This window comes from Corvus kubaryi, unplaced genomic scaffold (genome assembly GCF_017639235.1).
Source record: "Corvus kubaryi isolate FWS band 111438036 unplaced genomic scaffold, C.kubaryi_AGA036_p1.0 65438, whole genome shotgun sequence".
NCBI classification, from domain to species: Eukaryota; Metazoa; Chordata; class Aves; order Passeriformes; family Corvidae; genus Corvus; species Corvus kubaryi.
The window spans coordinates 24510-47779 of record NW_024582002.1 but is presented as its reverse complement, the minus strand read 5'-3'; the positions used below and the strand labels follow the sequence as shown (position 1 = coordinate 47779).

Below are 23270 nucleotides of genomic sequence, written 5' to 3'. Positions count from 1 at the left end.
AAGGGAGTGAAATGCTGTTCTACTGTCCTTATCAGGGGCTGTTCAGTCTGGAGAAAAGGTTGTGTGGAGACCTCACGGCAGCCTTCCAGTATCTTAGGGGGGCCTACAGGGGAGCTGGAAGGGGACTCTTTGTCAGGAACTGTAGTGATAGAAGAAGAAGTAATGGGTAAAAATTGAAAAGGGGGGAAGTTTAGGTTAGATAATAGGAAGAAGTTTTTTACTGTGAGGGTGGCAAGACACTGGAAGAGGTTGCCCAGGGAGGCTGTGGATGCCCCAACCCTGGCAGTGTTCAAGGACAGATTGACTAATGCTTTGAGCAACCTGGTCAAGTGGGAGGTGTCCCTGTCCACAGCAGGAGAGTTTAGGACCGGATGATCTTTAAGGTCCATTCCAAACCCTTAACAGTCTCTTGATTGATTCTATGATTATCCACTGCATCAATTTCATGCCGGCATCTCTTGCTCAACCGTGTTCTGCAGAAGCCAGCAGCTGTCAGAGCATGGTGTGCACTACAGCTGAATGGATGATTCAGTACAATCCAGGCCCTCAGTTCTCACTCCCAGGGAGCATGAGGAGGAAAAGAAAAACCGAGTAGCTTTTTAGTCCACGCCAAATGAGCGGCAGATAGCCGGCCTGGGAAGCCCCTTTCTGCCCCGCGCAGGTAACCTCCACCTGCCTTGCGAGCTCGCTTGCGCACCCATCAGCCCCTCCCCCTCATCCCCCCGCTACTAGCCCATCCCTGCACCACGTGGGGCTCTTCCCACGTGGAACAGCACCTCCCATTCATTGGGGCGGACCCGCGTAGGAGATCTAAAGCGGCAGCGGGGAGGTGGGGGTTGTCGCTGTGCTTCCTCGCCGCTTGCCCGAGCCCCCCGGCTGGGTGAGTCTGAGGCTGAGCGGGCGGGGGCCGTAGCGGCGCGTCCATCTTGCGGCGGGCGCAGCGTGCGCGTTCAGGGCCTGCTGTGGCCCCCGGGCGGTCCCCTCCGGGAGCTCTCCCGTCCCCTCGCCTGACCTCAGCCCGGGCTGCCGGGTCGGGTCGCAGCCGCTCTGCCGTCCCCACAATGCTGGCGGGAAGGGCCTTTCTTGGCGCTGCCGGAGCGAGTGTCCCCAGGGAACTGCCAGGGATGGAGAGGGCCAGCGCGGAGCTGGGGAGCATGCATCCGTGTGTGCCTGCTCCCGAACTAACCCCTTTTTTTTTGCTTGTCTTCTCTGCGGCGCAGGGAACGTGCTGTGCTGGAGGTGAAGGCCCAGGTGCTAAGGAGAAGCCGTCCTTGACGGCCTTTCTATGTCCAGGGTAGCTCCCGAGAGACTGCCATGCTGTGCTTGGCTTCCTTCGTCAAACTGCAAAAGAGACTGAGAATTTACCAAAAATGCCAGTATCGACCATAGGGCTCATAGTGCTCGAGCTAGCCCCGTACCCCAGGAGTTCCTGCAGTCTGCTGCTCCCGAACCAACTCCTGTGATCAGGACAGGGACTTGTCTCCATTTGGTTTGTCAGCGTTTTGCAGGCAGCTGTCCTGGCTGACAGGTGCCTCTCATCTTTTTTTGCATATGTATGTGTGAATGTGTGTGGCAGATGGGGTGGAGCAAGGGGAACTTACTAAAAATTATTAAGAGGAAATTTATATGCAGCTAAGGCTGGAGAGGAAGATTGAGACTACATATGGAATTGGTAGTTGGTTCTAGTGTCAGCTGCTGGAAACCTTAGTTTTGGAGCAAGGTGGTGTTTTTGTAGGTGCTGTATAGAGTCAAGACAGAAAGGCAGTTGCAGCTCTAGAGAGGCTGCAGATATGGGCAGGAAAGCTGAGATGATAATGGTGCTGAAGGTTCATGAGTTAGCATGTTCCCTGTGGTCATTTGCAGCTGTTACTTTGTGCTCGAGCAACAACTTCAACGTGTAGTCCAACATCAGCAGAACTAGCGGTATCCTACCCTGCCTCCCTTTTCCCACCTCTGTGGACTCTGCTAAGCCATGGGGACAAGTGGTGAAGATGTGGTCACACATGGCAATGCCGGTGTCATGTGGGACCCTCTGCAGTGGGACAGCAATGCCTCTTGAAGCCCTTCAGTCACTCGCTGATGCTTGAGTGTCTGCTGTCTCCAAGTTAGAGGCAAATACAATGAAAACTTGGAAAGAACAGGTGCAAATTTACCTGTCAGGTACTCTGTGGACTTCTGTTACCTTCAGCAGCCAACTAACATGTTTTTGGACAAGCTTTCCATCTAATGCAAAAGAGGAGGGACTGTGTAATGGCGCAGACTCCATAGCTGCAAGTCCTGGCCCTGGCACAAAACAGGAGCAAGCTCATGCATTGCTACAAGTCTTGACATTTACTTAGCATTCAAGTATTTTGAGTATGTTGCATTTTGAACGATTTGACAGGGACAGACCTCGACTGTGCTCCATCACATGCGTTCTTTAGATGGTCACATTGGCTTCGAAATAAAGCCTTTTCTTGAGCAGGGGAACTAATGGGTGTTTAGTCCCCGACTTACGCCACTTTGGTGGTATTTGTAAAGTTTTGAGCCTTGCTGCTTGTAGGGCTGTGCTTAACAGTGAGGAGGTGTGTTCAGAAGGCACTTCTTTGTTGGAGTGGGCTGTAACAGAAGTCTGAGGCCTACTAGGCTTCTAATTCAAGCAGCTCAGTTGTGTGGGTGAGACGCAATATGCTCTTGACTCCTCCTGGAGTATATTCTTGCCATATTTTTTCTAAGCGGAAGCAACTGACTCAGGGAAGAGGAAGCTAGTAACTCTTTAACCAGTTACTGGAGAAACCAGTTCCAAGGTGTACTGTTGAAAGATTTGTCACTCCCTCTTTTTTTTTTTTTTTTCCTTCTTTTTCCCCTTTTTTTTTTTTTTTTTTTCCTCCTTTTTCCTGTGTAATCTCTTGCCAGATGGCAGGTAACGTTCATTCTCATGGTGGTGGGCCTGAGCTCTGTGTCTCTGCTTTAAGTTGTGTGACACGGTAAATGGTGGGATATGGTGATCTTGGAGTCCTTTTCCAACCTTAAGAGCATGAATCTGAGATGACAGGAGCAAGTGCCAATCTGCCTGGTGTTGAGCACAGTTGATGGCCTAGTGTATGTGAGTGGAAGGGAAAAAAGGAGTGGTGGGAAAAGAAGAAAAAGCAGCTGGGAAAGAAAAGAGGGAGAAATATGGTTCGAGTGAAAGAGGGCAGGGGTCTTATTGCAATTATTGCCTCCGCTACCTTTAGTTCACCCTTGCTCTAGCAAGCTCCTCAACCTTGAGGACAGGTTAATGAGACTTTGATAGCCTTTCAGAAATGTCGCTTCCAATTGTATCCCAGCTCTAAGTGAGTAGAAAACAAAGTGGTAAGTTTAATTATCTTCTCTTGACCCATATCTGTGATGCCAAAAGCATCGGTGTAGAGTGGGTCAGGAGGAAAAGAGTGTGAGTTACTTTGTCTGCAGATGTGCTGGGTAGATGCTGGCTTGATCCTGGTGAGATTTATTGGCTGTGCCATCCTGGTGACAGAGGCATATGGGGATGCGACACAGCCCCTTTGCCTCTGCTGAAGGGTGAGCTAAGAAGTCCTGTTGACTTAACACTGTATGTGAAGAAACTGGTGCTACTGACCATCAGCACTGTGAGGCTGTGTGGTGTGGAGAGCTATTTCAGTGCTTCAGGCAGAGCTGGTTGGGGTCAGCTGTGTCAATACTGACCCATAGTTAGTAACCCAGGGTGGGTGCTCTGTCTGTTTGGCAGTATCCTAGGGGTTTTTTCATTACCTGTTATAGCCCCATCCTTCATCATCCCAGGGTCAAAATCATTGGAAATCGGCCATGTGCTGAATGGTGTTGAAGGTGGCATTCATCTGGGTATATGTACTCATCCATGTCCAAGGTGTTCAGCCAGGGGAGGGTTGGACATTCCTGGGGTGTGATTCACCTCAACCCAGTACACTTAAATAAATGAGTTGTGACCTGACGTGCTCATGTACTCATCTGCTTTCCACTGAGCATAAAAGAAGGCATGAATGGTCTAAGTGTTTATCTCAAGAAACTTTTGAGGTTCTTGGAAACCCCAAGGACTTTGGAAAAAGGTATGACAGTTCTGCCATAAGGGTGGGATTGTTTTGGTACTTGGGCACTTCCTCCTTAGTGCAGTTGTTGCAACGTTACTGGCTACTAAAACCTACTGGAAACAAAAAAAGAAAAAAAAAGAAAAAGAAAGGGAAAGAAAAAGGCGTAACTGAGTCTGATGGTCAAACAAAACATGAGGGCTATCACTTGCCATGTGACGGGCCCACTTGTTGCAGGACTCTTGACTATTGCCTGTGGTTCCTGGGCAGTTCGGGGGTATCAGGAATCAGGAGCTGGGGCTCCCACCTTCCTGTTGTGGTTTGTAGAAATCTAATGCCTCTTGCCCTGGCAGCACTGGCTGGAGCCGCCTGCCCTCGATGGTGAGTCGACTGGCAGCTGCTGCTGTTGCCAGGGTCCCTGATGCTGCCGGAGATCACCAAGGTGGTGGATCATAAATCCTGTGAATGGTATCAGAAGTGCCTGACTTCAGAGTTTCCAAAATAGAATACTGTGAGATGTTTGGTTCTAGGTATAATTTTTCAGTTTCTGTTTGGTTTTGTTTTTGGTCTTGTTGTTTTTGTTTTTTCCTATTCAAGTGAAAAGCAGTTCAGAAAACTTTATTTCACAGCAACACAGGATCCCTCCTTCAATTTTTCTGTAAATCATACCAGTTCCTTAGTGCCTTCTGTGCCATGTCTTGACCCTTTTTCTGAGAGATCCATGTGATTGCTATATTGTCGGAAACATTAAATTTATTAGTCTACTTAATGGTAGTGTTTAGCATCATATTTTCTTACATTCTTCTTTCTCCTGCCCCTTTCTGAGATGAGGAGTAACTCTTGGGTTCCTTTTCACAAGATTAGCAGTGAAATATCTTAGCAGGCTTTCCTGAGCTGTACAAATTTCCCAATTCACTTTTGCCTTATTTTCTGCATCCTTGTAATTCATTTGTATCTTTCCTTGTAGATCTTAGTGGCCCATTTAATTTTTTAATTACAAGGATGAGGATTTCACTTAATATCTTGCTTTTGAGGACTTGCTTTTAATTACGACCCTTATTTACTGAGCAAGCTATGTTTTATTGAAATTTAGTGCCTTTTTGAGTCATCCATTGCACAAAGTTTATTATAAGCCAATGTGGAGTTTAAAAACGTATAATGTCAATGAGCTTTTTGTTTAACTAGGGTTTATCCCCAGTTTTGATTCAGGTAAGCAGTTTAAAATGCCCCATACCAGATAATTTACTTATTCCTGAAACACGTTCTGTCAAAGAGAAAGTGTGTGCCATGATTCACGTGGATGTGTGTGGACCTGACTGCAAGAGACTACCAGGTATTTTAATACGACTGAGAAGAATGAGCTGTAGTGTGCATGCACATTGTCTGTGGCTGCAGTTGTGCCTACTGAAGAGTTTGCTGCTGGCAGCTGCTCACTGGCATCCCAGCTGCAGAGGCAATTGCTGCTTCAGTTTTCTGCCTGATACATCTAGGAGAGCTCTCTTCAGATTTGTGTCACCTCGAGGCTGGGAAGCACAGGCTGCTTCACTGGTAGGTCTTTGCTAACATGAGTTAGCAGCTAGGTTATATCATTGAAGTTTCAGCTGGCAAAGCAAATAGTATGGTGTTTCTCTAGAAAATATTTGTAACTCTGGTTAGCAGTGTTTGAGTGAAGTGGTCTGGGATGCTGCACAGAGAGCTCAGCCCACAGAGCAGTGAGGATGATGTCTGGGAGGTGAAAGGCAATGGTGGTATCAGGCATGTGGGTACATTTACGGCTGCAGATGATGCACTTGGAGCTGTAAGGAAACAAGTCTGCACTGGTAACTGTGCTGCTCTATGTGTTGGTAGTGGGCCATGTTGGTTCGGTGGCTTGATTAAACCAAAGGTGAGTTTGCCTTGAGTTTGGTGGGTATTTGTGGGTTGTGGTGTAGTGCCACTTTTTGTTGCTATAAAAGAGATGCCATGCAAAATCCCCTTTTAATTTTATGGGTAAAGCATTCTGACATCAGGGCTTGGGAGAACATGCTTCCAAAGAATCTGCTGCCCCAGACTGTTTACTGTGAAATCTGGAGTCAGTAAGCCAAACCAATCCTGGAAAATAAGAAAGGAAGGGGGGGGAAAAAAAGTACAAGCTTCAAACCATAGCAAAATCAGTCCATTGTTAATGCTAGTCATAGCTTCATTTGGGAATGCTGATGTAGGAGGTTTATTGGGATAGTTATGCAGCAGGAGTAAATGCACTGAACAAGAAATTACTGTGATTTGATAAATGAACTGTTTCCTTAAACTGAACAGTAGCTTGCTTTTGTCAGGTGACAAATTCTTAAACTATTGGAAAAATGCATTGTTGAATTTTTAGAACTAGGGTTGTTTTGTTGAAGTAACTCTTTTATAAAGCAGTTTCAGTTAACAAACTAAATAATTTGTTGTATCTTTAGAAAATATTCCAGAGGGGATTAGTTATCTCAGGTAACCAGAATATAGTCTTTTATCATTAGGTTGCTGATGAAATTTTCCTTGGGGTTGCACACTGCCTGACAGCTGGTTGATGACCCATGTGAGATACTGCCCAAGAAAGGATGCTGCTGCATGCCACTTTGTTCTTCTCTCTCCAAAAAGTTCACAAAACAGGGTGACCTGTAACATATGTGATTTGAAGACTTACTCTTTGTCTCAGGTTGCAGGGACAGGCTGGTTTATGTGCTTATAGCTTCCAAAAGCTGAGAGGAGGCCATTGAGAAGAATACAGCACTGGGCTGATCTAGGTTTGAAGTGCAGAAGTGCTGTACCATTGTATGTCTGTCTGTGCTGAGTACAGGTACATTAGACACGACCTAATGTCTGGCTGTGCAGTTGGCTGGAAAAAAGGAGCAAAATGTTCTGGCACTGCGAGCAAAATGAAGGCGCTGGATAGATGGATTAGGGTGGAGGTGCTACATCTTGGAGGAGAAAAACAATAGGTGTTTGTTGGGATTTTGGAAGTGAGAACTTCTGTGAGATGGGAACAGAAATTTGGCTTCTAGCAGCTTTATAGTTCAGGAAAAGTACCAACACAAGCAATACAGTGAAAAGTGTAACAGCTAAGTAACTGGAGAAGAGCAGAAGCAAAATGTTTATGCTTTGCTCTGGAAGCTCTAGGATCAGTGCTTGGACAGTCCTGAAATCCAAGTGTTTCTCCAGAAAACACTATTATTTTTGAGGAAAGCAAATGTAAGGAGGAGTTGTTGCTCTTGTGAGAGAAGTGCATGTCTGAGTTGTTAAAACCCCTAAGACTATTCAGAGACTTTCACATCCTTATTATTAACTGTCCACAGAAAGACCTGTCAAAATTCATTGAGGTGTTTTTTCCTTCAGCTGGGTCCACGTGCAGTCCCTGTCTTGAGCATTAGTCTGGTGGAGTTTTTGTAGATGTTTGCTAGAGCCCTGCAGTAGCTAGGGAAAGCAAGTAACTCTGGAGGGCCATAGCTCCCATCTCTCCTCCAAGGGGTAAGTTTATGCCTGGAGGTGCCTGTCTTAGCCTGCTGGTTACAGAGGGGGGTGAGATGATGCCCTAAGTCCCTGTGTCTGCTCTGGAGCAGGCTGAAGCTAATCAAGAGGAATCCTGCCCCTCATAACCTGGTTGGCATGTGAAGAAACACAAGGATGACCCCCAAAGAAACTTGTATCAGTGATGAAACCACACTGCTGTACTTTGGCTGCTCCAGATAAATGGTCACAGATGTTAGAGAACTTTTGAACCTGTTTTTTCCTTCACAGGAAATACCTGGAGAGCAGAACAGCATGGTGTAGAGCACCATCAAAAACACAACAGCAGTGCTTTGCTTTTCATGCTCCTGTTCAGACCCTTGGGGTGAAAATGGTAATTACCATTTGTTTCACTTACCTTGCTTTAAACCCACCTATTTTCTTTTGCAAGTCCCAGCTGAGTGGAGCTAAGCAGAATATTTACAGCCAGTTTGTTTCCTTCTTGCTGTCACTTAAAGCACCTTGCAGCAGCAGAACTTATTATACTTCGAAGTTTCTTGTTCTAGGTAAGTGACATGGGGACAGACATCGCTGTACATGTTCTGAGAGGTGTTGCATTATGCATTTCACCATACTTCTCCTAGACTGTCATATCTAGGTCTCTCTGTGTATTCCCCCAGTCCCATAAACATAATTAGGAATGATTTCCTTTGATGCCAGAATGATGATGTGGAAAAATATAATAATGTTATAAAAAGTTAGACTGGATGATATTAGTAATTTTTCTGCCAATAAAAAGAGCACACTTACTCCAAACACTGTATTTTGGTGATAGGGACACAATTATTTTTAAGGAGAGCAGTGTAACTTCCCTTGACAGGACTGTGTGCTGCGTGGCTTCACTTCTCTGTCACTGGATTGCAGGAGCATTTTTTGGAGCAGACCAGGCTTCTGCATGAAGAGTAGGGAGGTGCAGGTGGCTATTACTTATTTCAGTAAATTCAGAAATCTGAGTAAGATTTTAGCCTACAGATTAGATAACTACAACGCTGATGGGGTTGAATAAAAAGTAGATGACACATCTGGTTTTTTGCTCACAGGAGTGAATTACTTCTGTAAGTTGACTTGTGCTTCCAAGGGAGCTAGAACTAGCTCTCTTCATGGAGAGATGTGGGTTGTAAGACCTGGCTTTCTGCCACACAGATGGCAAAATAAACTGTTAAGAGTGGCTACAAGGTAATGCTTCTCCTTGTGCAAACCAGGGGGCTGAATCTGCAGTGTATTTTGCAGTGACCTCATGGCTAGGCTCAGGCCAAGTCTGTCAACTTTTTGCATTTCTTACCTCCTGGTATTTCTGCATTGTCCCTGCTCCTTCAATGATTACATGCAGCAGCTTTCTGCTCAAATCCCTCTTGGGGCTGCCCAGTGTGGAGTCCTGTGTTGAGGTGGTGCAGGATCCCTCTGCATGGCATTGTCAGCAGTGAGATCTGAAATGTGTGGCTTGTGGTCTGGCTCACAGTTTGGCTGGTCAGTGTCATCTTTGCTTTTTGAGGGAAAAAAACCCGTTAAAATCCCACAAACTTCAGCAAGTCTTGCTCTCATCCGACACAGGAGTGGGAAGCCTTTTGTTATAGTTTTGATAGATGTTCTGAGATAAATATGAATTGGGCTGTGTTTGGATGCCTCTTTTCCCCAGTTCTTCCCCATCAGCAGCCTTGAATGTTTGGATTAGGTGGAGGCAAAACTCTTCTTAAACAACAGCTCTCCTGTCCCAGAGCAGGAGAGAGCTGAATGGTGAACTTGTGCCTAAGAAAAGAGTATTTACCCAAAGCAAAAATCCTCCACACCTTCCTCACTGTGAAATTTAATTCCACATCAGTGTTTTAGCTCTTTTCTGATGAGATTTATTTAAGTAGAATATATCAAAACTAGGTTCTGATATCTGTGTGTGAAAATAGGAATGTTTGGTTACCCCACTGACATACTAATCAAACATCATGCTTGTATGATTTGCCATGCTCTGTACTTACTTTGGACTTAAATGCCTAAAACAGATGCAGTTTTCTGAGGCATTTTGTTGTAAACCCATCACTTTAGGAGCTGTGAAGTCTTTGCAGTGATGGCTTGTAGGATAATTTGCAAAACACTTCTGAGACTGAATTTTTTTCCATATAGCCCCATGCTTTATCTCCTTTGCTCCACCTCCTTGCACCATCTTCTGCTCTCATTTTTCTGTGGGTGTATGTCTAGGCTACACTGATGTAGGCATATCCTGTAGTCCTGGCAGCCAGGCTCTGCGACTGACCTGCACAACCAATTCCCATCACAAAACGACGGTCCCTGGTGAGGCTCATGTCATGGACTGGCAGAGAAAGGGAGTCATTTACTGCCCAATAAGTTGGAACATTGCCATATCCCAGTTACAGTGGGGATGTGGCCACACCATTGGTGCTCAGCATGCTTCTCTGCCTTGGATTGGGCTACCCAGACTGCCTCATTTAGGCTTCCTCGTGTGGGAGCTTCTCATGCTGTTCAAGGCAGCTGAGGCATCAGTGGCCCATCCAAGTCGTGCACTTCTTGTTTCCTTCAGCACTGAGCGACCCTGGTCAGTGGGGTGTGTCTGGTCAATGGGCAGTACTAGTTGGATCAGATGGTAGGATTCAGTCATTGCTGCATCATTCCAGTATGCATCAGGGCACTGTCTCTCAGGGGAAGGCTTTTCTGAAGAATTTTACAGTGGGAATTACTTGGAAGAGCCACCCCTGAAACTGCAGATGGGCAGCAGCCTCTCTGCTGCAGGAGAGGATGTGTCTGCACACAGCAGCCAAGGGGTGTGAAGTGCTTGTCTGTGCCTGCAATGATGAGCATGTGGTGCTTGGAAGGAGCTGATCCCTCCCCAGCCCTTGAATCATGTCTGGAATGTGGGAATACTGAATCTAAAAGCAAACATTTTAGCTCCTTTCACAGTCAGCTTCTCTTCTGTATGGTGCAAATCATACTTGCAAAATGCTTTAGTATTAGGTCTGTAGTCATGCAAGTGCCCTCAGAAGGTCGTAATATATTTTTAAATTCAGCTTGTGTGTTCATTTAGAAACTAACTTTGGTTTCTTCAGAAAATGGAAGTTTTTCTTAATTCTTCCACTGTGTTGAGTCACTCTCCAACAGCCACACCAGGGTGCAGGGCTGATAGATCTCACTTGGAATGCTGCATGGGGCAAGCCCTTGAATGGCCTGCAAATCGTTGGAAAAACTAAATTAACAAAAATGAATTCTAATTGCTTTGTTTTGATTGCAGAAGCCTAAAGGAGTGATGTAGCATAATTTGAATTTTCATAGAATCCTAGAATGGTTTGGATTGGAAGAAACGTTTGAAGTTCCATGCAGTCCAATCCACCTGCCATGGGGTTACTCAAAGCCCCATCCATCCTGACTCTGAATGCTTAATTTGCATACACGGTTACCCAGGGAGAGCAAAACCTTTCTCAGAAGCCTGCAACCACCTTGGCATAAGGCACAGGGAGCCCCATGACTTGACCACTTAAAATTCCTGTTCCACTTCCTCCCTGAACGAGTGTGGGTCCAGCACACGCTGTGTTCTGCCTTGTGTGAGCAGTTCTTTTGAGGTTTGTTACGGAGTGTTTCCTTTGAAAAAGCTCTTCAAACACTTCCACCTCATTCACAAAAACAACTCCTGCTTTCCCAGTAAAGGGACCTTTTGCTTCAATTCAGTACTCTTTTTGGTAATGGAGGAAGTTTTTATTGAGACAGCGTTTTGTTAATTGGGACAGTTTTTTAATTGGTGCAGCAGTGCTGGGAGTGTGCCTGTTCAAGAAACATCTGACCTGCAGACATGCTGATCCATAGGAGTGGCCACAGGTCCATAATCCAGCCCATCACTCAGGCAGGATGCTCATGGCTTGCTTGGCAAGGGTGACCAGGGTCTGCTGCTGCCTCATGGCCCTGCCTCCAGCTGGAGCTGCCACTGCTCACCATGACCTACCTGCTGGCCTCCACCTGCTCCCCACTGCTCAGGGACATAGCAAAATCCAATTATTTATACCCACTTTGATCTGCTTGTTTTCTGCACCTGAAAATCTCAATTCAGCTGTGCCCTTCGTCTTTGTGAAATAACGGTGTTTGGGGAAGCCTTCTCCTTCCTTTCTTCTGTCAGTATGATTAGATGTGTCCCGTGTCTGTGCAGGATACTTTTTGTTCTGCATGAAGGTTGGGGCTCTTAATGTTTTGTTTGTTTCTCCACTATTGTTTTAATAACAGACCAACTTCTGTTGCTGTCTAACTTACTTCCTTATCCCCTAAGGACATTTCCCACCTTCTTCCGAGCAATGTTGTCCAAGGACCACAACTGCTGTATGCTGAATGACACGACCAGGACTTTTGGCTAAGCAAAGATCTGTCTTCATTTTATCTGGGTTTAAGGAAATAGAAGCTCACTTATTAAATATTGTTTCCCAGAGCATTAATTTTTTTCTGCTCAATACCAAGGCTGAGTCCCTGGCAGATTATGGGCGATGGGTTGTTTCAGGTGAATTCCTGCCAGCGTGTCTCAGGCTTTCATTTGGGAAGTTTAATTATCAGTGGAGATCCCCTTTGGTGTTATGATCAATTGAGGGAGTTAAATCAAGAAATTTTCTTGCAAGGTGTAATTTGAAGTCATGCTGAGGAACTATTTGATGAGACTGTACTAGAGCTGGTGGGAGACTTTTCAGTTAGATGCTTTTTCATCAGAAAATAGTGCTTCATGTAATTAGAGAAGTGTGATGCCCTTTATTGGCTAGGCAGGAAGACATTTCCTTAACTTTTTATCTCTGAGGAGCTGTGGATGGCAAATGTGGTGCTGTCCTCCTCAAAACATCTGGGTGCTGTTTTGAACTGATAGTATCCTGACCAGCTGAAATTTGAGGTGTGGGCTAAAAGGGCTGAGGGCACTGAAGACACCTTTCACTGGATGGTGCTTCTCAGATGGGAATCCATCCTGGAAAGTGTCGCATCCCTCTCCTCTGCCCTGGCTGCTATCTGTGGTAGCTTGCCATCCGGTCAGCTCTAGTCACAGTGTTGAGTTTGTTTCAGTGGTGCTGTTTTCAGCATGATTGCCCAGGTGGTTACAGGTACAGCTGTGGGATGATAGGCAGTAGTCTGGGGAGAGGAAGATCTGGTTTAATGATTTAACCCTGCCAAAACAAACATGTCTGGCTGCACCTGAGTTTTCCCTGCTTTGAGGCAGGGTGCACTATATCCAGTGTGAGTCTAAAAGGTATTTCTCTAACCTGTTTTTGCAACACTTGGGTGGTGGTGATCTTGTATTGAATCCTATCCCAACCTTTCATTGTGCCTGCAGTTGGAAAGTGATTGTAACATCAAATTCCCCACTGCAAATTAAGCGTTGTATGGTGAGTGTTTCTGCAGTAGGGGAATTAATGCCTATCCAACCTTTTCCCTGGTGAATGGCTTACTGTGTTGCCACATTTGTTGATAATCACAGCTGGAGCTTTGTGCAGAAGAAAGGGCATCACAATTTCCATTTTGGAGACTTTGAAGCTTGAATTCTGAGTGTTTGAAGTACTCTGCTCATGACTTCCACAGCAGGAACCTCCCTCCTTTATTTTGGTCAAAAATGACTGTTCATTTCAAAATGGATTTTGTGTATCGTCACAGATAACCCAAATCAACTTTTCTGCAGATACTGAGAAAAAACACTGAAGTTTGCCTGCTTTGAAATTTTGGGGAAGTTGAGAATTCCTCTCTGAACTTGTGGAAAGGGATGGTCTTTGCCATCTTGGAAGTTGTCCTGGGATGAGAGGATTTTCTGACCTTGGTACAGTCAGAGCCGTGACAATTTGGAAAGCAGGTGGGTGAGCTGCAGCACCCTGATGTTCTCCCAAGGCAGTAATTGAGCACCTTCTTCATGTCCAATGGGACTTGGTGGTCACCTTTCAGTAATTGATTACTGGTAAGTGGGTGGTATAGGGATTATAAAGAGCACCTCACTGCCCTTTTTCCAATGGAATAAATCCTCTAGGTTTATGAGACACCTGGAAAGGAGTGAGCAATGCTACTTTGAAAATGTTCGTAATACTCAGGAGTCTGAGGAACAGAAACCTGCAGCATGCCCAGCCATCTGTGACATTGGGCTGGTCCCCCAGCACCATCTCCCTCCTGGTGTTAAAGGATCTGCTCAACAAAGGAGAGTAATATGATCCCCTTCAGACAGGCAGTGTGCCTTTAAGCAGGTGAGTAAGATTGGGTTTTGTGTACAAGGCGCACCCACACCTGTGTGTGCCTGTGTCTTTGTTTAATGTGTCATTTATATTTAAGTGCATGGCTCCCTTCCTTTGAGTAGTGAATGCTTTGCTAGTGGCTGATCTTGATTTTTAATGACAAAATTGGTAAAGAATATAACATTAATGTCCATATATGTATATATATATACACACACTGATGTAATCTAGATTAATGTATATTGAGATATATGCATATGTTTGCACACATATGAAAAAGAAGAAAAAATTATGATAATCAAGAAGGGAACAATTTAACAGCACATAGACAATACCTTCCTTTTCTGGTTAAAATACTTCAGCAGGACAACATCTCTTCATGCACAATGAAACAAATGCAAAGAATTGCAGCTACTCTGGTGGCTTTTGACTTGGACTCCTTGCCATTGCTGCTGCTATAGTGAGATAACTTCCAGCTTTGCATAATGCTTGGTCATGCCTTTGCTTTCACTGCTGTCTTTGCTGCTGGCTGCATCTGCAAATGGCTACAGTCAAAGTCTCTGAGTTGGTCCTCAGCACTTGTCCCAAGCACGTCTTCTCTAAACTGCCTGCCTTCTCCAGCACGCCTGATAAGGGGACAGCCAGATGAAACTTAGGGTCTAATGCCACATCCTTTGCTTCTGCTTCTGAAAATCTAGAGATAGGTGCTCAAATATCTGTTGCAAAAGCTCAGCATCTTCTGCAGCCATCTTTTCTCTACGCTGTTGCTTGTTGCAGAGTAACATAAAACATTGGAGACTTTCATGGCAAGACATTTTGGAAGGACATATCTGACACAATTCCTGCTTTATACTGGAATGGATGACACCCAGGACTGATGTGCCTTGGTGACTTTGTTTCCTGAATGATGCTTTAGAAAACATTCAGGAGTTCTAGTTGGTCACTTACATTATGACCATTTGCATTTAGGAGTCTGCAGTTGAATCTGACACCCCAAAAATACCTGTAATGCTAACAGCAGTAGTAGGAATTGATGTTTTCCACCTCTTTTCCTGTATAGGACTTTTGTGTGAATGATGCTGCCTTGGGGACGGAAGCAGCAAAATCAGCCTTTTGGAAAGGGTTCCCAAAGGGTTTGTTACCTATGTGTTGATCAACTGGTTGGCATCATCACTACACACTTGTTCAGGGACCATGTTTAAACTAAAAATATAGGGTGAAAACCTTTCCATGTTGTCAAATATGCTGGTGGAAGCACAAGCTCCTTGTTCCACAAGCTCTTTGTTCTGCAGACTTGTAGCAGTGATTATACAGCTATATGGGGGATATTTTTCCTCAGCATCCTTTTGGTCTTCAACAAATGTTAGATTGTCCACAGTACATGACTTTGCTGTGAGAGAAGGGTACTGATGGCAGTAGACATTTCCACGTGTTTCAAATGGAATAAGCATATACATGTGGGACGATGTTGAATGAGGATTTCTGCTCACTCGTCTTCCAAGGAGATGTCTGGGGACTTTGCTGGACATGCAGCAAGCTTAGGCTTAGGTTTTGTTCTTTGCTTAGTAGAAAACTCCTTGTTCTGTGTAATCAGCTTTAGTTTTATGCTCTTCTGCAAATTGGAGAAGAAAATTCTCAGGAACAGCAATGCCTTGAAATAGGTAAGGAGCAGCGTTTCAGAAGTTGAAACAACTTGTAATTGTTGAGGAAGTCATAGTATTGCTTATGTAAAATGGTGCTCTGTCAGCTTAGTTTTACACATGGTGTTCTATGTTTAGCTGGACAGATGTTTATTATAGTTTACTTTTTTCTGTCAACCACATGGCAGATTGCTTATTTTATTATGGGTTTGTTTTGAAGAATGGGGAAGGAAATCTATCAACCTGATATAATAGGTATGTTAACCATTAGATAAAAGGAGGAAGAATATCTTACTTTATTTGAAAATACAATAGAGTCAAGACACAAAAAGTTGGATAGGGAACAAAAGTAATAAACATAATTATAAATAAAACACGAGTACCAGTAGCAGTTGGACTATTGAAGTTGGTGGGAGCTTTGCCATCAACTTCAGTGGGACAGGATTCACCCAAGGATGTGGCCCCTGGCCCAGGGTCCACCCTGCTAGGCTACCTAGGTGTGTCCTTGCTTCCCACCACTCTCAAAGACCTCAGCTCCAGCCAAAACATGGAGATACCCAAAGCCTTGGGGTGAAGCCATTTCCTACCCAGGGTCTGAGTGGCTGGGACTTGCAGCTCAGTGTTTCTTATCAGAAAAACCAGAGCTAAAGCAGGGGTGAGAGGAGCTAGGTGTGAGCAGAACAAAGCTAATCTATATTCATTCAGATTCAAGTTTCCTCATCTTGAAGGTGGTTAGGTATTACCAGGTAACATTTCCGGAATAATTTATATTGTTTTATGTTATTAGGACTGCATTATGCCGCAGGACTACTGACTGTACATTCAAAAAAAGGCTCATCTTTTCAAGTGAGGTTGGGAGTGGAACCAGCCCAGAACAAAGGGTCACTTCAAAGTCAAGGATGACCGCTTCAGAAAGCAAAATCACAGCTGGATGCAACTTCTAAGGAGGGGAAAAATCATAAACTTCACCAACATCACCCTTTGATACACTTGCAAAGATAACAAATGATACAGAGAAGGTTTTGGGCAGAGGTGTAATGACTCTGTACTGCTAAACATCCTTCTAAACAAAAAAATTGTTCTCCTGAAAAAAACCCACTTGTCTTCATTGAAGGTCTCTTTGTCAAGCTACAGTGAATTTAATTGAAAGGTTGATTTGGTACCTGCTGTTTCAAAACCAAAGAAGACATGTAAGAGATGCTTAGGATGGTGATCAGTGGCCTGTGAGATGAATGACAGTGCTGTATGTGAGGGCCACAAAACTGTGGCGCTATGCCCTGCATGCAGCTCCCTGTTTGTTACCTGCAGGCTGTAGGAAGTATTCTATTCACAACAGAGATGCTCAGACCTTAAGATGCTTTTTGGGAAAGAGGGAGTTGATATCTTGATCTGGAAATCAGCTAGATGAGCACTGTCTGCTGGCATTAAGCCAATTGCAGGATGTTGGTCTTAATTTCCAGGCCTGTCATAATTAAATAGCCCCTCTTCTAAGCAAATTATCCATAAAAAGCAGTTCTGTTTTATTCTTGATGGCTGTACTACAGCTGTGAACACCTGTAGAGAGGCCCAAGGGAACTTCCAAATGAAATTGCACTCTTGAGTGATATATAAACTTGAAATAATTCACTAGGTTATTTTTTTAATGAATAAATTGTATGTCCCCCTGCCCCCTTGGACATTGCCAAGTTCTCACCCTGATCCTCCATCTCTGCACCAAGGGTCTGTTCCTCTTCTGGGGACATTGCCCCTCACCAGCCCTGTTTTTGCCAAGGAAGTGATTTCTCATGACATGTGTGTCTGTGAGAAGGCAGGGAATTGGGTACCAGTTACCCCTTCATTTCCAGTGCAGAACTAAAACCAGTAAATCATGTTTGTTTTGCAGGATACCAGATTTTGTTAAAGTAAATGGCTGCGTAAGAAGTAAAAAGTCTACCATTATTGTTAGGTAGCATGTTTTTGAAAAAGAGCCCTTAAGCCAAATCCTGAAAGTCTTAGCATCCACAGCTCCTTGGGGGTCAGTGGTGGGGGAAGGAGAAGGGAGAGTGGCTCTCACCTGCAGGGAAACTTGGTCCACCCTAGAAGCACATCCCTGGACAAAGATAATGTCAGGCTGCACAGCCTGACCTCTGCCTTTTGCTTTTGTCCACCACAGAGTGCATCCTCCTTGGAGCTTTGTGTGGTGCATGGGGACAGTAGGTCACTTCACACTGCAAGCAAGTGTATCATTAGTGCTATCTAGCAGTTAGGGTTCAGCCCCATTGCATTGTGTGGGCATTGTAGAAACCCCCACGTTGATGAACAAGTGTGCATCACAAACCTTTTCCTTCTGCACACTGCATGGTCCAACACTGCAAGATACCCTCCTCCCTCACCTTGCTTTTTCCGCATAAGAAACGTTCAGCACTATGTTCAGCAAGGCTGATGTCAACTTGGAGGTGCAAATCCTGAGGAACACAGTGCATAAGTCACTGTGGTTTGGGGAGGTCTGGATCTGTAGCCTTCCCAAGGGTGAAATGCCTCAGGAAAATCTCTGAGTTTCTCTGGTTGGTCTAGCTCAGCCTCAGGGGTCCACTGAGGCCTGGCCACGGCTCTGTGCAAAGGACACAGGAGTCCAGCTGCGCTTCATCTCTGCAGACCTCCCTGGCTCAACATTCAGCTTCTCCCTGATCTGGGCCATCTCTGCTTGCTTTCTTTTTTTCTGTCTTTATTAATAGCCTCAGCTGGGCCTTCCCTGTGGTCTTCTGTATTGCTTCTAACTCCTCTGTCTGGGCCACTGAATGTCTAAACTTTGCCATAAATATTGACTTAGGACAAAGTAAACTGTTTTGCAGCAGTCCTTTGGTATGTCTTGATGTTTCTGTACCTCAGAATAGATCTGTGTTTGTCCTGAAATTCAGAGTTTGGTTCTGAGTCAAACTGGTCTTGCATTTCACACTAACTTTGGAACATAAATTCATTAACGCATCTCCTGTGTGTATGTTGCTCTTAGTTGGGTCTAGTTTATGGCAGGAATTTCTTTGTTTTGTTTTGGAGGGCTTTTTTTTGTACCTTCACCATTTTTTTCTTCTGCATGGCACTGGCATTCTTCCCATTTCCTGGAACTTCAGGCTGAATGTAAATCAGCACCACTGCTGGGCAGAGTGGATGAGTTAGCCCCATTGCCAGGATTTCACAGGATGATGAAGGCAGCAGTGGGATCTCTTCTGCATTACTCTGGTGGGAGTTAAACAAAACCTAGGACTTGTGTCATCCTAGAAAGCAACAGAATTCATAGGGGATACTCCAGTGCCACAATCTTCTTGCCCATTTAACCCAGTTCAGAGTTTGTGACTGCCCTGTCCCAGCTTTAGAGAGGTGGGCAGTTGTCCAGCCAGAAGCAATCCTGGCTGACATGGATTTGGGTAAGGTTCAGGTGGGAAGGAGATTGTTCACTCAATCTGACATACAAATGCACTTAGGTAAAGACTTATGCCTGTCTTCCTGCTGAAGGGAGAAGATAGTTTTCCCTCTCTGAATGCGTTGGGAACTCCCATAGTTAATGAAACAAGAGTTTTGTAAGATTGGCCTAAAACCTGTGTTTATTTGTCTAAATCCATGTCTGTTGGGAGCATGTTTGAGAGCTGTTGGTGGGATACAATTCCTGACACAGTGGGCTTTGTACTTCTCAGCCCTGTTCCTGCAGTTGTAATTACTTTCTCCTAGCAGGGGAGTTAGTGTAAAGCCAAGAGAAAGGGATTTCAGCCGGGACTTATGACCGGTGTCTTGGAAAAGTGAAGAGGATTTTTGGTTTTGTAGTTGATGCTGTGGTGATAAAACTGAAGCATGGATTTAACAGTTGACTCAGTTAATTAAGTTTCTTAGCATGTATTTTCCCACCTTTTACGCTGGGTTTTAGCTGCAGCTGATGAAGTACCAATCTCACTGAACTGTACTGTAAATTGCATTTAGGAGTATTTTTGCCTGCATGTTATTCTCAGCATAGTATTGTTGTTGGTGTGCAATGTGTGCTGCTGGAAAGCATATGCCTCAGTCCAGCATTGCATCTAAATAAAATAACCTTTTTCCTTTTGCATAATTAATGAAGAAACATTTTTACAGCCCTTTTGCTGAAGCCAGGCTTAATGGTGCAGTGTGAATACCAGGGTGGGGCTCTTGGAGCTGGAGGATGCAGTCTGAGATAGAAGATGAGGTTCATCCTTAACAGGCTGTAGCCACACAGCCTGTAGATTTGTAGAGTAAAGCAGAGAAAATGTGATGTCTGCACAGCACATCTTACAGAGGAGGTTGTCCTGGAGTAGCTGTTCCTTAGGCTGAGTACCCATCAGCTTGGGAGATGTTACATACACCCCTACAACATCCTCAGGTTTAAACCGATCCCAGCAGTACAGGGTTTGTGCATTCCACAAGCTCTCTGCAGTGTGAACCACAGTGTGGTAAATGGGGCAACTGGGATATTCACTTTTAAAGTACTCTCTTGCTCAGAACAGGAAAACCCTTCTGAAATCTGAAATATGGAATTTGCATTTTTAGTTTGCCCACTTGTGTGTGGCCTGGGTGACTGTGGAGTGGGGTGGGAGCTGTATTCGAGTATTGCCTCTCTCCTGGGATTGCAGAAGGTTTGCAGCATGACTGAGAGTTGGAAGTAGAAAATGCTTTAGTTTTGTTTATTTTAATTACCCATGGTAAGTGCAGATGAAATGCTAAAGGAGACATTTTGCCCTGTAAAAAGGTGGAAGATGGGAAGTTTCATTTGCTGAAAGGTAACAGGGCTGTACCATTATAACTGTGCAGTGATGCTGATGTAGGAGGGTATTCTGATCTGAATAATGATGGCAGCATCTTTCTTGCAGACCCAAAAAAGAAGATGGAGTGTCAGAAAATTACCAATTTTGGAAACCAGCTTCTTCGTCGGAAAAATGTGGACTGCACTCGAGAAGACAGTCGGCTCTCACGATGCCTCAACACGTTTGACTTGGTGGCTCTGGGAGTGGGCAGCACTTTGGGTGCAGGTGTCTATGTACTGGCTGGAGCTGTGGCACGGGAAAATGCAGGACCTGCCATCGTTATCTCCTTCTTGATTGCCGCCTTGGCTTCAGTGCTTGCCGGACTCTGCTACGGAGAATTCGGTGCTCGAGTTCCTAAGACAGGATCAGCTTATCTCTACAGCTACGTGACTGTGGGTGAGCTGTGGGCCTTCATCACAGGGTGGAATCTAATCCTCTCCTATGTTATCGGTAAGTATGGTGGGTGTGCTGCCAGACCCCAGCTTTAGTTCAAGGTGGCAGCCTGGTCTGTAAGGTCACCCTTGTTTGGGTGCCTGTGTTACCAATAGATGCTTCACTCGCACTCACTGAGGATTTCAGGACTCGTCTGCGAGATGCATTTTTGGTGGCTCCTGCCAGTTGGTGAGGTGAGTCGAGTCGTGTGCTGCTGGCTGAGGGTTTATCCTAATGTGGGCTTTTTGCTGCTGGGAATTCCTCTGAATCTCCACCTCATCCCTCTGGCGTTCCCTGGCTGCTGCACACTTGCTAGGGTGCAAAAGAGTGTCCTCTCTGCTGAGAAAGGAGCTGCTCACAGAAAGATGCTTTTATACAGAGCATCTGTACTCACAGCTGATCAAGGATTAATTCTGGTCCCTTTGGGATCTATTTAAAGTATCTGGAGATAAGAGTTTTGTCTTGTGAATTGCTGCAGAATTAATCTTAAGATGATCTGCAGGTTCACAGTCTCTGGAAAATACAAACCAAATCCCTTCTAAGCCCTTGACTCCCACTAGGAGAGGCCCTGGATCAAGCTCAGAGCATGCGCTGTGCAACTCAGCTGATGCATTAAAACTAAGCCACACTTTGCTAATTAAGGATTCCTGTCTTTTCAAGCACATTCTGGGCAGGCTGCTTGTTATCACACCTCTAATTAAGGCTGCAAGAGACTCGCCAGTTGAGACTGAAAGCTTGCTAGTTAAACTGAAAACCGACTGTATGCTAAATTATTAAAGAGAGTTGGTTTTTTTTAACTGCATTTTATGGGATCTGTAAGCATTACCTTGGAATTTAGTTTCCATGGTGCTTGGAGATCATATCAAGAACAACATAGTGGCATAGCAGCTGCCTGTCTGAGATCATGCTGGCTTTCCTCTGTGTGTTACTTGAAATATTTTTCTCCTCTTCTCCTCCTCCTTTAAAAAAAAAAAAAAAAGAGAAGATGAAAAGCCAGATTCAATTAAACTCATGTCCTTAAGAAATCAGAGTCCTGTAGCTATTTTGTGAATAACATTCACTGCAATGAGTAGATAAAAATACTTCTTAAAAAATTAAGTGTATAATTTCCTCCAGACTTCTAAAATGGACTCTGCTTAGGCTACACATAGATAAATTGAACAGATTTCTTGGTAATTTTTCTTCTGTTCCAGAAAAGTAATGATAAATCGTCTCCTTCATGCCCTTCATCTAGTTGGTTTTGGGGCCCTTCCTACCATGATACTGGACGACCAAAATGAGTGACATAGCGGTGGTTGCTGTCCCAAAACCTGATTCTGCAAATGCACAATGAAAACTTTTGCCTACTGAATGTTCTACTCCAAGGATCTGGGCTCAGAGTGGTATTTCTGAGATTTTTTTTTTCCCCCCTCTCATAATGGATTTTGAACAACTGCCTCAGTTTTTATCTCAGAGTTGACTGCTCATTGTATTGTCACAAGGCAGAAAATACAGTAACAAATAAGTAGATACTATCCGTGAATGTGTTTGAATACAACTTTGTGACTTTTATTTCAGTCCTGTGTCAAGAATGTGTATTTGCAAACTGTCTTTCTCATAATTTGTGAGAAAGGGCGGCTAAGATGGAAAAACACTGGGGGAGGATATGAGGTATAGGAGGTCTCTTTATCTCACTCAGCATTTCTCTCAGAGCTAATTGCCCCGTTTGTGAGCAAGGACAACTCCCAGCAGCTTCTGGGGCATGGAGGAGAAAGATATGTTGGGTGCCACTGTAAGGCCCCAATCAACTCGCTTGATGAGACTTTTGAAAGTGTTTATAATGGTTCCTGTACTCTGGGTTAGACACATGGGAGAAATACCAACCAGATATTCTCAAGAGGTCAAAACAACACAAAAGTTTACTGGCAAAGTTTAGAAAAATCAGGAGACTTTGGCAAAAAACTTAGTACAACATCCAGTCAACATAAAACACTTCTCACAGCATTGATTTAGCCCATCCAACTTAGCAAACTTTAAACCTGTTCCATATTAAGGTACTCAAAATGTTCCAAGAAGAGGGAATTAGAATAAGGAGTGAAAGATAGAAAAGACATACAAAAGCACACATAGCTACCAGCTCCTGGGTTCCAGCAGTGTTCAGATACCAACTCCATGAGGAAGGTAGGGTCAAGATGTGCTGGACTTATGCTCCACCTTAAAAAACCCTGGGCCTTTGTGGGGCCTCCCTACAGGTGGGACTTCTGGTCATTTGGCCACTCAGGAGCTGGGTTAGGCGGAGTGGAGTCATGCTCCTGGTGTGCCAATGCCGGGCTGGAATAGAGGCTGGGGGGTGTGGGGGCAGGGCACTGCCTCACCAGGGCGAGGCTTGACCAGCTCTCTCTCACACACAGAGGCATCACTAAATGTCTCGAGACGTCAGTCCTTTGAGTCACATGCTGCACTTCAGAGCCAAGGCTTGAGGGGGCAGAAAGCCAAGTTTTTTCTTAATCTTGCTGAGAAAATGCCAAGCAGTGCATTGAAAATGAGCTCGCATCTCTAACGGGCTCAACCAGCTTGGTGTTTTCATGCTGAGGTTCTCAGATATATGCTCAGGAAGTGTTATGAGGGTGGAAAAAGAAATCCTGGGGTCCAAGGATGGGTGGGCAGTAGGTTTTAATTAATTGAAGTGAC

The 23270-nt window shown here is 44.7% G+C and overlaps 1 protein-coding gene across 4 annotated transcripts in view; it reads left to right on the top strand.

The window, feature by feature from the left end:
- Positions 1-23270, top strand: part of LOC121673441 (high affinity cationic amino acid transporter 1-like) — a 47584-nt gene that overhangs the window by 5423 nt on the left and 18891 nt on the right. Inside the window, exons 1-4 of one of the 4 annotated variants that reach the window (XM_042046732.1) lie at positions 857-880; positions 13207-13374; positions 13546-13756; positions 20235-20618. In XM_042046732.1, the coding sequence (XP_041902666.1) occupies positions 20249-20618 (370 nt within the window). In that variant the 5' untranslated portion in view covers positions 857-880; positions 13207-13374; positions 13546-13756; positions 20235-20248. Of the gene's footprint in view, positions 1-773; positions 881-13206; positions 13757-20234; positions 20619-23270 lie in introns of those variants that run through there. The other 3 variants (XM_042046731.1, XM_042046734.1, XM_042046733.1) reach the window with 3 other exon arrangements.